At 41.7% G+C, this 13334-nt stretch overlaps 1 protein-coding gene across 2 annotated transcripts in view; it reads left to right on the top strand.

The window, feature by feature from the left end:
- Positions 1 to 13334, top strand: part of SLC35F3 (solute carrier family 35 member F3) — a 461576-nt gene that overhangs the window by 287044 nt on the left and 161198 nt on the right. For both annotated transcript variants that reach the window (XM_029593874.1, XM_029593875.1), the window contains one exon: positions 3393 to 3717. In XM_029593874.1, the coding sequence (XP_029449734.1) occupies positions 3393 to 3717 (325 nt within the window). The remainder of the gene's footprint in view (positions 1 to 3392; positions 3718 to 13334) is intronic.

Here is a 13334-nt window from a genome sequence, read left to right on the forward strand (position 1 = left end):
CCCCGGGAACTCGCGGCAGCAGCAGCCACCTCCCAACGCTAACCTCCTTCATTTTCAGCCCTCGCGGAGGCGAAGGCGGAGTCCCATCGGCCGCGGTTGAAGATTTTCATTTTCCTCCGAGCCGCGCTGCAGTCTTCTTCCCGTCGGACACTAGCGTGCCTGCGCGGGTCTTCCCGCGCAGGCACCCGATGCTCTCCACTTCCTCTTCCGGGCCGCGGGAAGAAGAGAGCACCGGCGTGCAGTAAAAACTGCTTTTCTGTACACCCTCCGACTTAATTCAACCCGGCTCACGGGTTGAAAACCGGACGCTCAATTTTGCTGGCGTCCGGTTTCCGAACCCGTGGCTGTCAGCAGGTTTGAGAACAGACGCCGGCAAAATTGAGCGCCAGCTGTCAAGCTCGCTGATAGCCGCCGCTCCTGTCCAAAAAGAGGCGCTAGGGACGCGCTAGTGTCCCTAGCGCCTCTTTTTTACCACGGGCCCTAATTAAAATAAATTAATTTATTGAATTGCACGCACCGGGAGACCGGGCGCTCGCCCGCTCTCCTGCGATTTTTACAGTATCGGCCCATTAGCTAGGTAGCACCAATATTCAGCGATATTCAGTTCTGAATGGAGATTGGCCCTTCAGCTGTCAGTGAATGGCCAATCAGGGAAGAACTGAAATGAATACATTAATATGTTATTGCCAGGTGTTCTCAGAGCTTGTGGCTCTTATGTATTAAGTGGGCGGGGAATAGGTGAAAGATTACTTCTCTTGCTTTGTGTTGGGGAAATCCTTTAGAAGCTCTGGAGTGGAAGGGTGGGGATTTTTGCAAATATTTTACATTTGGGAGGGGGTGAGATTGGCCCCACTTACATGTTAATTTTTTTATGTGATTAGGGAGTGGAGAGAGGGGTCTCCACCTAAATTTTTTATTTCACCATTATTTAATAAGCCAGTGAACCACAAAATTATCTGGATAACTTTATTTGTAACATAGTAATGACAGCAGAAAAAGACCAAATGGTCCATCCAGTCAGCAGAACAAGTTTCCTATGGTAGCAATTGCCACTTTATGCAATGTTTCTGTTAAGGGTAGTAACTACTGCCACTCCATGCAGGATACCCCCAAGCCTTATGTTAACGGTAGTAATATTTACAATCAAAACCAAGTAACTGTTAAACTCATTATAAAATTACTGCTAGCAACATTTTTACAGGATGAGCAGCCGTCTTGATAATTCAGACAATGCTAATTAAAAACATGCTTTGCTTTTGGACTTGGCCGTAGAAGCAGTCCTGTGCTTTATCCCTAATGTCTGCACATCAGTACCCCGGATCATAAACGTCAGGGCCCAGCGTTGGCTGTCATCTGAATTAGGTGCTGTCCCAATGAAGCGGCGCATGGAACTTAGTTCTGCTCCTGAGAGCAGATAAGTTTAAAAACAAAGGGTTTAGGTGAGATGGGGTTTAGGGGTTGGGGCGGAGAGAGGAAGGGTAGTTAGGGGTTGGAGAAGTTCCTTCCCAGTCCACTCCTTTATTGGAGCGGACTGGGAGGGAACTGGGGAAGGGCCAATTGCGTTGCTGCGCGCTTTTAAAGAAAATCCCCCCTTGTGCACGTGAGTGGGAACCCACGCGTACATGTGCACCCCGATATAAAATCTGGCACGCATGTGCACGCGGGTATTGGATTTTATAACATGCATGTGACAACATGCGAATGTTGTAAAATTGGCGCATCCTTTTTAAAATTTTACCTCTTACTGAATATTGACCTCATAGAAAATACTTGCATGTCTAGGGTAGTTTTGAGACTGCCTTGAAGGGCAGTTGAAATATTGTACCCAAGGGCCTGCAAGCTGATTTTCAAAAGGAAGCTCCCATTTTACCTCTGAAAATTCAGGCTGGCAGAGGGAAGTGGGGACTTTGTACTTTGCACCTGTTTGAAAATCCCTATGTGTGCTTTCCTTCCCCCAATCTAATCCTTCCCCTTTTCCCCCACGGGTTGTGCACTTTGACCTGCAGTGAACGGGGAGGGGGTGGACAATCATCAAAGGCCTCTTCTATGCAAGTAAATGCCCGCTTAAACACATAAAAACATTTTGAAATTTGCCCTCATTGTTGCAAAGTCCACGGCTACTTTTTACCCGGTGTCTCTGCAGAGATTTTCAAAGTGAAAGGATGAGCATACTTTTACTTTGAAGACCACTGCAGGGACAAAGTATCCACAGGCGTTTGCACCTGTTTTTTTCTGTAAATGTCTTTATCACAGAAAATAATAGTCACGGATTTGGAAAATACGATCTACGTGCATTATTTTCCACCCTCCACCTAAACCCATGCCCCAGGAACATTTCCTCCTAACGTGGCTTAAAAGGACGCCTGATGAGGGACACCGTGAATACTTTCAGCAGAGTACAGAGCGGCACGTTTCAGTCAGGCTCTTTAACCAGATTAAATCGGTATGTCCCTGCATAAATGGCTTTTGAAAATTGACCTCTCCAAGACCAAAATAGCCCATCCCTACTGCCTTGCTAAGATTCATCCACTTTGGGGCATTTAAATTCCCATATGCAACCCAAAGCCACCTCCCTCCCCCATGTCTTTTACCTGACGTGTCAGATAATAGCTACCGCCTAAAGATAGTTTGGCAACACTGCCTGTATTTTGCCTGGCGTTAAAGCAACTGAAGAGGGAAATGAGTCTTCAGGTTTCTCCAGGTTATTGACAGTTAAAATATCTAGCGTTAATCAACAAGATGAGGGTTAGTAGCACCAAGGCAGTAAACTGTATTCAGACTAATAGAATACTGTAGGATTAAGGGAAACAAGAGAGGCAAAACAATTTTTGACAGTGTCAGAGCTGTGAAATACTGAGTCAGAGTACACAAAATTCAAGTTGGGAGTAGACAAATGTCTTCTACAGAAGAAAAAAATGGACACGTGCTGTATCTGTGCAGTAGTGTGCCTCAAGGAAGAGTTTGCTTGCAGCATTCAATTCCCAGAGGCTAGCACTACATTCAGCATGCCCAACAATCCTGCAGTTGCATTCTGTGAAAAGTGTCATTGTAAATACTACATATTACATTGTTTTGGGGAAACCACAATAGATGGGAGATGGTGAAGTGAGGATCTGCCTGTCAGTCTGCTAGAATTAATGTATGAAATTGTTTATTTTCATTTGGTTCCATAGACCTGGTGAGAAAAACCAAATGGCCAATTTTTGTGCAGGCCTCAGAACATCCAATCACGTAACACTATATTGCTAGCAGGATGTTGCGGGCAGAGCTGGAAGCCCTGAATATTGGAGATCGAATTTGCTCTCTTATTTTAAATTGGTGTGAAAATGTACGGCTCAGTGTGACAAACTCTCTTTACTAACCCTTCCTCTCTCTCTCTCTCTCTTGTTTAGGGGATGAGCGCCCCCAGGAATCCCCAGCCCCAGCAGAAGTGCAGATGCAGGGAGGGGCAGAAGTCAGTGGAAGAGGGAATCGATGCTGCAGGAAATGCTCGGTTACGCAGCTCAAGAAGTTCCTATGGGGGGTGGCGGTGATCTTGTGCGTCTGCTCATCCTGGTCGGGCTCCACCCAGCTTGCAAAATCAACCTTTAAGAAATTTGATGCCCCCTTCACTCTCACATGGTTTGCCACAAACTGGAACTTTTTATTCTTTCCTTTGTATTATATTGGACATGTGTCAAAGTCTGCTGAAAAACAATCACCACAGCAAAGATACAGGTAAGATAGTTTTCTGTTCACGGTTTTCCTATCCTGACCCTTTTCTGAATGTTCTCTTCCTAAATTACAGGAGCTGGTGTTTTATTCAGATGTAAATTTGTTGAAGTGAACTTGCCTATACTCTCGCCTTGCATTCAGTCCTCGTTTCTCACAGCATGCATCCTGAGGATCTTCCAATTTAGATTTTTATGTTGTCACTGTCAACTGGTATGATTGCTTCTGCCTCTGCTTTACAGCCTACAATATGCAATATTTTATAGGAAAATTAATTATTCTTGTTCTAGGCTTTGCAAAAAAAAAAAAAAATGTTTCCTTTATGCACTTCCTTGTCTCTATTTTTTCTTGCCAGTCTTTTTGCCATCTGTCATCTGCAATCATTTGTTTCTTTTTTCTGCAGTCTGATGCAAGATGGGCCTCCACTTTCTTTCAGATATAATTGTGGAATAATAGGAGGGATGATGATTAGACTTATAAAAATGTGACTTCACAACTGAACTGATACACTGAGAGGAGTAGGTTGGTAACTATGTTGGCCTAGCAGTAATTTACATTGTACATTCCTTTTTGCAAGCTAAACATTTGGCAAAATACCAAGTTCCTATTCTCCAGAGAATGCTGTGCAGGGAATGTAAATTTGGAGATGTCATCCTGGTTGAGCCGATAGGTCAGAATTTTACATTCCCCCATACTAGAAATTCACCACAGGAGTAGGTATTTAAAGATCACTGTCAGCGGCATAAGATTTATCCCGCTAACTTGCAAGGGATATTCAGCAGCACAACTATGCTGCTGAATTTTCCTGACTAAATCACTAGTTAGCTGGTTAAATCTTATCTGGCTAACTTTAGACCTGCTATTGAACAAGTCTAACTTATCTAGTTAACTTGTAAGTTATCCTCCCAAATTCAGAGTTTTGAATATCCTTGGCACTTATGTTATCTGGCTAAATTTTAGCCAGATAAATCAGTATGTATTTATTTTATGTATTTAAAAAATGTATATACTGCATAACCTGTCCAAACAATAAAAGCAGTTTGCAACAGTTCACATGCATAAATACATTTAATAACTAAAATATGTAAAAATACAAAATAAAACATAAAAAGAAACCAAACAGCAACTAGCCAGTCGCCAACCATTCTATCCCTGCCATCAATCCTACAGTCCCCATCTTCTGTCACTGCACAAATTTAAGAAATAAATGTGGCTTAGCAAGTTTTTGAAACCTCAAATAATTAGATTCATTCCTAATCGACAAAAATAAATCATTCCGTAGTAGAGGAGCAATAGCAGTAAAAGCCTGTTTGAAACCGCTGCTAGTTCTAAATTTAAATCCATGTGACAGCTCTAACTGCGCAGACTGTGGATGCACAAATAAGTCCTTTATGCCAGAGCAGTTTGGAAGATAAATACTGTGGACCATTCAAATGTAAGCCACAAAAAAATTAACATAATCAACTTAAATGTTGCCTTCTTCACTACTGGTAACCAGTGCAATGAGGTCAGCAAAGGGGAAACTCTGTCCCTTCTAGATTTCCCACATACAAACCTTGTTGCACTATTCTGGATCAATTGTAATTTCTACATTAAATATACTTTTAACTCTACCAGAAATAATAACCAAAAAAGCATTCATATTTTTAATTTAACATTAGCCAGACACCCCTGAAGCAGGGACAGATGAAACATGGCGCTTTGTTGGGTTCCTTTCTTCATTGAAATGAATATTTTACACTATTGTGAAGTTGCTGCATTGAAAGGGCTCAGAGAGTATAGAGGGAAGTAAATTCCTTTTCCTTCTTATGGACTTTATAAAATATTTTTTATCTGCAATTATCAAAATTTCTAAAAGAAATGAGGCATTCTTAGCGAGATTTATGATTATTTGTGGCTCGTAGTATTCAATAAAGTGAACATGATTCTCAGTGATACATGGGTGGTATGAATAATTTCTCTATAATTTAATTTACTGCGGTGTCGTTCTGCAATAAGAGATTTATATAAGAAGCAATGCTTTTTGGTTATTATTCACATAGGTGTAGCTCACATTTTTTTGGCTCATTTGTAGGGTTAACTCTACCAGCAAACCATTACGATAGTCCAGGGTAGCCATCACCAGTGACAACACTAACAGTTTCACTGCCCCCACTATTCAAACAATCTTCAAGTAATGAATTCTCTTCATTATATAGATAAGCTTTTCTACATATTTGATTTACAAATATCTCCAAAGAGAAGCCCACCCATATATTCATCCAGTTTAAGCTGCAAGGGTGAGAGAGATTTAACAAAATATTCCCTATACCCAACATCTCTGTTTTAGATGTATTTAAAATCAACAGGCAGGCAGAATACTATCCATGCAACCTCTCAATTGGACCAATAGTTCCTATAGATCCTATTCCATTGGCACAAACAACTGGATATCATTGGCATATATATATAGCTGATATATCCAGTTCCTGCAAGAGTACAGCCTAAGGGCACATGAAATCATTAAACAATATGGGTGAAAAACAAGACCCCCAAACTGTGAGCACTCCTTATCTATCTGAATCATTTGAATGCCACCATTCAAAAAAGAAGAAATCCCTCAACCCAGCCTGAAAACATCTGTCAACTAGAATCCCATGATTCGCTAAGTCAAAAGAACTAGAAAGATCTAAAAAAAAAACAAAAAACAAGCATTCCTGACTTCCCCTACATCCAGTTGTCATAATACATCATCTACCAATAAAATAAAAAACCCCTTCAGTATAATAATCCAAGTGAAACCCTGACTGAACGCTAGAAAGTTTCCCCCAAATTTTCCAGAAACTGCAAAACCTGATTCCCCACCATTTTTTCTAACAACTTGGTAAAAATGGAAGGTGAGACACTGGTCTATAATTTTCACAAAATGTGAGATCCAAATGTGCTTTCTTGAGTAAAGGAAAAACTACAGAGTTCTTCAAACCCACTGGTACCGAGTCTTCTCTTAGAGATAAATTAACAAACTCCCTCAAACAATCTAAAGCAACATAATTTCACTAAAATTTAGATGGATAAAGTAGGGATATTTTGGGATATTTGGAAGCAGCTGAATAAGTTATTCAACTATGTTAGAACGAAGGCCCAAGAAGGCGTAAAGTTGTCCGGGACCTTGTTCCGGGATAAATGTAACTTAACCGGTGATAGTTAAACAACAATTAAAGAACCAAAAAATTCCAAAGTGGAATTCGCAGACCAGTTCCCCACGCCATGCACAAGTGAAAATAATGCTGGTCTTGCCAGCTGATCCTTGAACTCCTTAAAAGAAGTATTTCAAATTCTAGGCCTTTAGGCCTAAAAGTCTTTTGCCACTCCCGCTACTAAAAAAGTTAAAAAGTAATTGTCAGATTTGCAGTATTATGCCACTCTTTCCCCCCCCCCCCCCAAACCCCTGCTAAGTTGACCCTAACCCTAACTCTTCCGCTCCACCACACCCCAAACCTCTATTCACAACTGGGATCTTGGAACTTGCATCTGGCTTTTGGTGTATCCAATATTGCTCTGACAGCAATTCTGGTCATGTAAGAGTATGCTTTTACAGCAATGCTGGTAGCTCACATGACCAGTGCTGGTATTAGGACAACGTTGGACATACCAACAGCCAGATGAGGTTCCGAGCTCCTGGTTGGTGGATTATGAATGAGATGGGAGGTTAGGGTCAACTTGATGGGGATCAGTGGGAGTTGGAAAGGAGGCAAAATGCTGCGGTCCTGACATTAATTGTTTTGGGACTTGCTTGGGGGGGGGGGAGCAAATGGCTTTCCGGTAGTAAAGGCCCGCAACGTGAAATACTTATTTTGGGTGGCTTGGGGGAGCTTGGGGATTGGCCAACAGAATCATCATTCTTTTCACTGGGGTGGGAGATCAAACCATGAGAGGGTTTTTTTTTTCTGCATTTACTACTTATTCAGCAATATTCTGGATAACGCTGCAGCCTAACTGATGATACTCAAATCTAGCTAGTTAGGTTTCAAAGTTATACAGGTAGATTTACCCGGATAACTTTATTTGGGGATATTCAGCATGAAGTTTATCCTGCTGAATATCCTTGATAACTTATCCTGCTATCTACAGCTGGATAAATTATCAATTGTACAGTTTTTTAAATATTAGTCTCTTTCTTTACCCTCTAAAGAGCCTGAAAATAGTGTGTGAAAAGGAGGAAGACATATGTGATGTTACATCTGTTCTCTATAAGACCCTCCCCCTCCTGGGTCTATGATGCAAGCAGTAAGGCAGTAAAGTTTCACTATCAAGTCAAATTGGAAGCCATGTTTGGTCTTATTTTTAGAGGAGATTAATAACCCAAAATATGGGAAACTATTAGCAAGGCCACCCAATGCAAACTATTATACCAGATAATCTTACCTGAATGTTTGGCTGAATACAACTGATACATGCTGGAAGAGATGTAATTTTATGGAGGATTTTATACACGTGTAGTGGGATTGATGTTATAGAGAGGAATTTTGGAACAGAACATTTGGAACCACAATAGGTTCAAAGCTGTCCTTCCAGACTTCATGGATCTTGATGACATTTCTCCCTGGAAATGAATACAGTGATGGTAATTTTCAAACATCTCACATAACTTATTCTGTAAACATATGCGGAAGTTGCACCAATTTTTAATGGGGACTTGTATGCATAAGTCCCCTTTGAAAATTATTCCTGCAAATCTATCCCATATGAGTTACCTTGCAAGGAGTAATTTTCAAAAGGAACTTCTGCAGGTAAAGCAGTATTTTACACGCAGGTGTGTACTTTTACACACATTGCCTGCCCAATATGTGTGTAAACTTACATGTATATGTCATGTTCACGTGTATAGCAGAGGTGTTCCTAGGACTGAAGTTACAGCATGGCTTAGGTTTACACACAGAGGTGGCAATGTTCCCCCTAAGGATTGGGTTGTTATGTTTGTGAACAAAAATGTTTGGTTACATTACGCTCTTTGGGATGTGGCGGGAATGGGATCAGCTGCGGCCAGACTGGGCCAGTTCGCTCTTTGAAAAGTCTTGAGAAATTGGCCAATATATACACATTCACCTAAAATTACAGCTCCTCTTTGGAAGGTCTAACTTTTATTGATATGCTTACATGCACATTTAAAAAAAAAAAAAAGTATCAGGTGGATTTTCAAGGGAGCTACTCCTGTAAATGCAGCATTCTATCAAACCTGCCTCTGTGTTTAATTCTGGGTGTTTACTCACATAAAGGTAAATTTTAAGATCTGCGTGCGGGTGCCCATGTGCGCGCAGTTCCCAGTGCACGCACATGGATGTGCCGATTTTATAACATGCATGCATGATTTTATATTGGTGCACACATGTGCGCACGAGTGCTGTCTCGTGCACGTAAGTGGGGGAGGGGGTGTGAGATTTTAATAGGTATGCGCGGCGACGCAATAGGCCCCTTTCCCTCCCAGTCCGCTCTATCTCTAGGTCATCAAGACCCTCCTGGTTCTTCAACCTGAACTCTCCCTACTTTAGCCAGACCCTCACCCAGTCAGTATTTGCCAATGAGGACTTTTATTCTCACTTACGCCAGATAACGACTAGGTGCAAATAAATGCAAGTAAGATACTTAGGCGCATCACTTTGGCAGGTTGTAAAATAGCAATGTGCGTGTCTAAAAGTTGTCCCCCTTCCACGAATGCCTCTGGCCTGCCCCTTTTTTATAGACGCATATTTTTGCTCGTGAACCCCTTTCATACCATGTATGTTACAGTTCATAGAATAATAGCATGTCCTCATGTGTGTAAGACCTAATTTTACACATGCAACCTTTTGAAAATTCACCTTTAAATGAATTCTTCAGTGTTTACTGAAAAGGATGTTGGGGAGATACCTGTGCCAGAAATGGTATTTAATGATGATGATTCAGAAGGGGGCGGACCAGGGGCTTTCTGGGGCAGGGTCAACATTTATGTAAGTAAGTTGCTATTTTATAAGCAATTTAAGCATGTAAATTTGGCAGTGTACTCATATATATTTATACCTGCATTATATCTGAAGCGATCGTAAACGTCTGAAAAGTGAAATACTGACTGGGGAGAGGTCTGGGTAAAATGGGGAGAGTTCAGGCTGAAGAACCAGGTGGGTCTCGATGACCGGCAGATGGACTGGGTAAATTGGTAAAACTGGCGATTTCATTGCTGTGTGCGTGTTAGAAAATCTCCTGACTTACATGCAAAAAAAAAGCCGATTTACAGGGTGTAGGGGATTAAATGCATGTAAATTATGCAGGGAAAATCTCTATGCGTATATTTTTAAAGTTAAACATAACAATACATGAGTACAGCAATTGTGCGCTACTTATCCGGATAAATTCAGATTTATCCAGCTCAATCTTGAAAGCAGCACTTATCTGGACAATTTCTGATCTATTCGGATTAGTAGAGACACTTATCTGGGCAAGGTCCAATTTATCCAGCTAAGAAGCAACAAATTCTCTACTTAGCCAAATAAATCTTAAAACACCACTAATCCAGTTAGCTTACTGCGTTTTAGACTTAGGGCCTGATTCTTTCAGAATTTTATCGCAGTGCACGATATTTGCCAGTTTCCCTTATCACGGTGCACGATAGTTTCAGGAGGGGGGGGGGGGGGAGAGAGAGAGAGAGAGAGAGAGAGAGAGAGAGAGAGAGAGAGAGAGAGAGAGAGAGAGAGAGAGAGAGAGAGAGAGAGAGAGAGAGAGACTTACTATAGTGCCTATGCCCTACATAGGTATTTTAACCCCTATGGGAGGGCCACCTACTAACTCGGGGTGGGGATTAGGTATGAGCGTCGGGGGTTGGGGGCCACTTTCGCATTCCACATGAGACCTACGGACAGAACAGTGGTCTCTAGTGCAGATTTGCTGGCCGTCGGAGTGAGGACGCTCACTCCAAGCGGAGATTTGGCCAACGTTCTCTCCACCTAGCATGTTGTTGCCCAGGTAGAGTGTCCATCAAGCTAGGTAGAGAGAACGTTGCCCAAACCACTTCTTGGAGTGAGCGTCCTCACTCCGACAGCCAGCAAATCTGCACTAGAGGACCACTGTTCAGTCCGTAGGTCTCATGTGGAATGCGAAAGTGGCCCCCAACCCCCGACGCTCATACCTAATCCCCACCCCGAGTTAGTAGGTGGCCCTCCCATAGGGGTTAAAATACCTATGTAGGGCATAGGCACTATAGTAAGGTGCTCTCTCTCTCTCTCTCTCTCTCTCTCTCTCTCTCTCTCTCTCTCTCTCTCTCTCTCTCTCTCTCTCTCTCTCTCTCTCTCTCTCTCTCTCTCTCTCTCTCACGCAGCTCCACCCCCTGAATACCACATAACTAATTTGCATTCGCAAATTGCGTTAACAGCTGTTAACGTGAATTTATCGCACGCGGTAAAGTGCTTGGGAAATGAGGCCCTTAGCCAGATAAGTAGATAAATCTTATCTGGATAAGTGCAATAGGTATTCATTCATTATTTTTCCATGCACATGCATTTACATGTATTTTATAACTTGCGTATATCATATATATGCAGGTAATAAACTACAGGAGTAGATTTTCGTGCATCCATATACACATGTATATGGGCGTGTGCATGCATGTTTCAAGTTAACCTCCCTGTGTACATATTTTGGGTGCAAAATAATTGTAACATCGTGCACATAATAAGCCAGAATTACACATGGAGGCAAGTATTTTATAAAGTATGCACGTAAACCATTCTGAAAATACTTATTTGCACAATAGTTGGATTCACCAGGTCACTGATACTTTACACCAATTTTCACAGATCTTTACCACATCATCCAGACTTTTAGCACTTCACCCTGATCCCCCCCACCAGTTTACCTAGACCACCCACCCAAAAACTGTAGATTAAAGACAAGCCCCAATTCAATTGTGTGAGTCAATTAATAGATACAAAAATATTCAGACAAATTTGGTAATGTATGCATGTTTACCTCTAAGAAAATAGCAATTTGCATATGTACTTCTGAACCCCACCCTAGAATGCTCCCAGATCTCCCCCTTTTTCCCGTTAAAATTTCACATGATACTGCAAGTACATGTATACTCTTGAGGTTTATATAATAGCATATGTGAGTGTACATGCTATTTTTATGTGTGCAATCCCCATGTAAATCTTTGAAAATCACCTGTCAATAGATTTGCAAGTTTATGTTGGCTGTAATATCACACATCATATTCTGTACTGCCTCCATCCTGTCTCTGATCCATATTGTTCCAAAAATGACTTTCCTAGAGATTCAGAGAAATTGCACGAGACTAGCTTAAATAATGTCTTTGAATGTTAGGACTGTGTATTTCCAATATCAGGCAAGGTATGCAGTCTAAGAGTAATCCTAGACTCAGACATGACTATGTGTCTGTAGGTAATAATTGCACTACAAACATAGATTAAGTATTAACTGGGACCTCCAAACTTACAAATTCTTGTTTTAAGAATTTATTAATAACTCATAGAAACAACGGCAGAAGAAGACCAAACGGTACATCCAGTCTGCCCAGCAAGCTTTCACTTTTTTTTTCCCATACTTGTCTTTTTCTCTTGTCCCTTGTAAGTGACTTTTTGTTCTATTTCCCTTCCACCCCCGCCATCGATGTAGTTAGCAGTGCTGAAGCTGCATCTAAGTGAAGCATCAGTGCTGGAGCTGCATCTAAGTGAAGTATCTAGCTAATTGTTTAGGGGTAATAACCGCCGTCATAGCAAGCTACCCCCACGCATGTTTATCCAGCCTGTGTAACTCAGTCCTTGTTGGTTATTGTCCGAATATAAATCCACGCCCTGCCGTTGAAGCAGAGATCTTTTCATCATTCCCCCTGCCATTGAAGCAGAGAACTATGCTGGATATCATTGAAAGTGAAGTATTAGGCTAATTTGGTTTGGGGTAGTAACCGCTGTATCAAGCAAGTTACTCCCCTGCTTTTTTGTGGATGCAAATCCTTTTTTTTCCATTTCCTCTTGCCGTTGAAGAATAGAGCAATGTTGGAGTCATATGTAGTATCTCCAGGTAGTAGCCGTCATTCCCGCGAGCCGCCCCCATGCCTCTTCACTTCATTCACATCTTCTATACTTTATGGATCCACAGTGTTTATCCCACGCCTCTTTGAAATCCTTCACAGTTTTGGTCTTCACCACTTACTCCGGAAGGATGTTCCAGGCATCCACCACCCTTTCCGTAAAGAAATACTTCCTGACATTGGTTCTGAGTCTTCCTCCTTGGAGTTTTAAATCGTGACCCCTGGTTCTGCTAATTTTTTTGCAATGGAAAAGGTTTGTCGTTTTCTTTGGATCATTAAAACCTTTCAAGTATCTGAAAGTCTGTTTCATATCACCTCTGCTCCTCCTTTCCTCCTGTGTGTACATATTTAGATTCTTCAATCTCCCTTCATAAGTCATTTGATGAAGACCCTCCACCTTTTTGGTCGCCCTTCTCTGTACCGCCTCCATCCTGTCTCTGTCCCTTTGGAGATACGGTCTACAGAACTGAACACAGTACTCCAGGTGAGGCCTCACCAAGGACCAGTACAAGGGGATAAGCACATGCCTTTTCTTACTCGATATTCCTCTCTCTATGCAGCCCAG

Source organism: Rhinatrema bivittatum, chromosome 3 (assembly GCF_901001135.1).
Source record: "Rhinatrema bivittatum chromosome 3, aRhiBiv1.1, whole genome shotgun sequence".
Taxonomy (NCBI): domain Eukaryota; kingdom Metazoa; phylum Chordata; class Amphibia; order Gymnophiona; family Rhinatrematidae; genus Rhinatrema; species Rhinatrema bivittatum.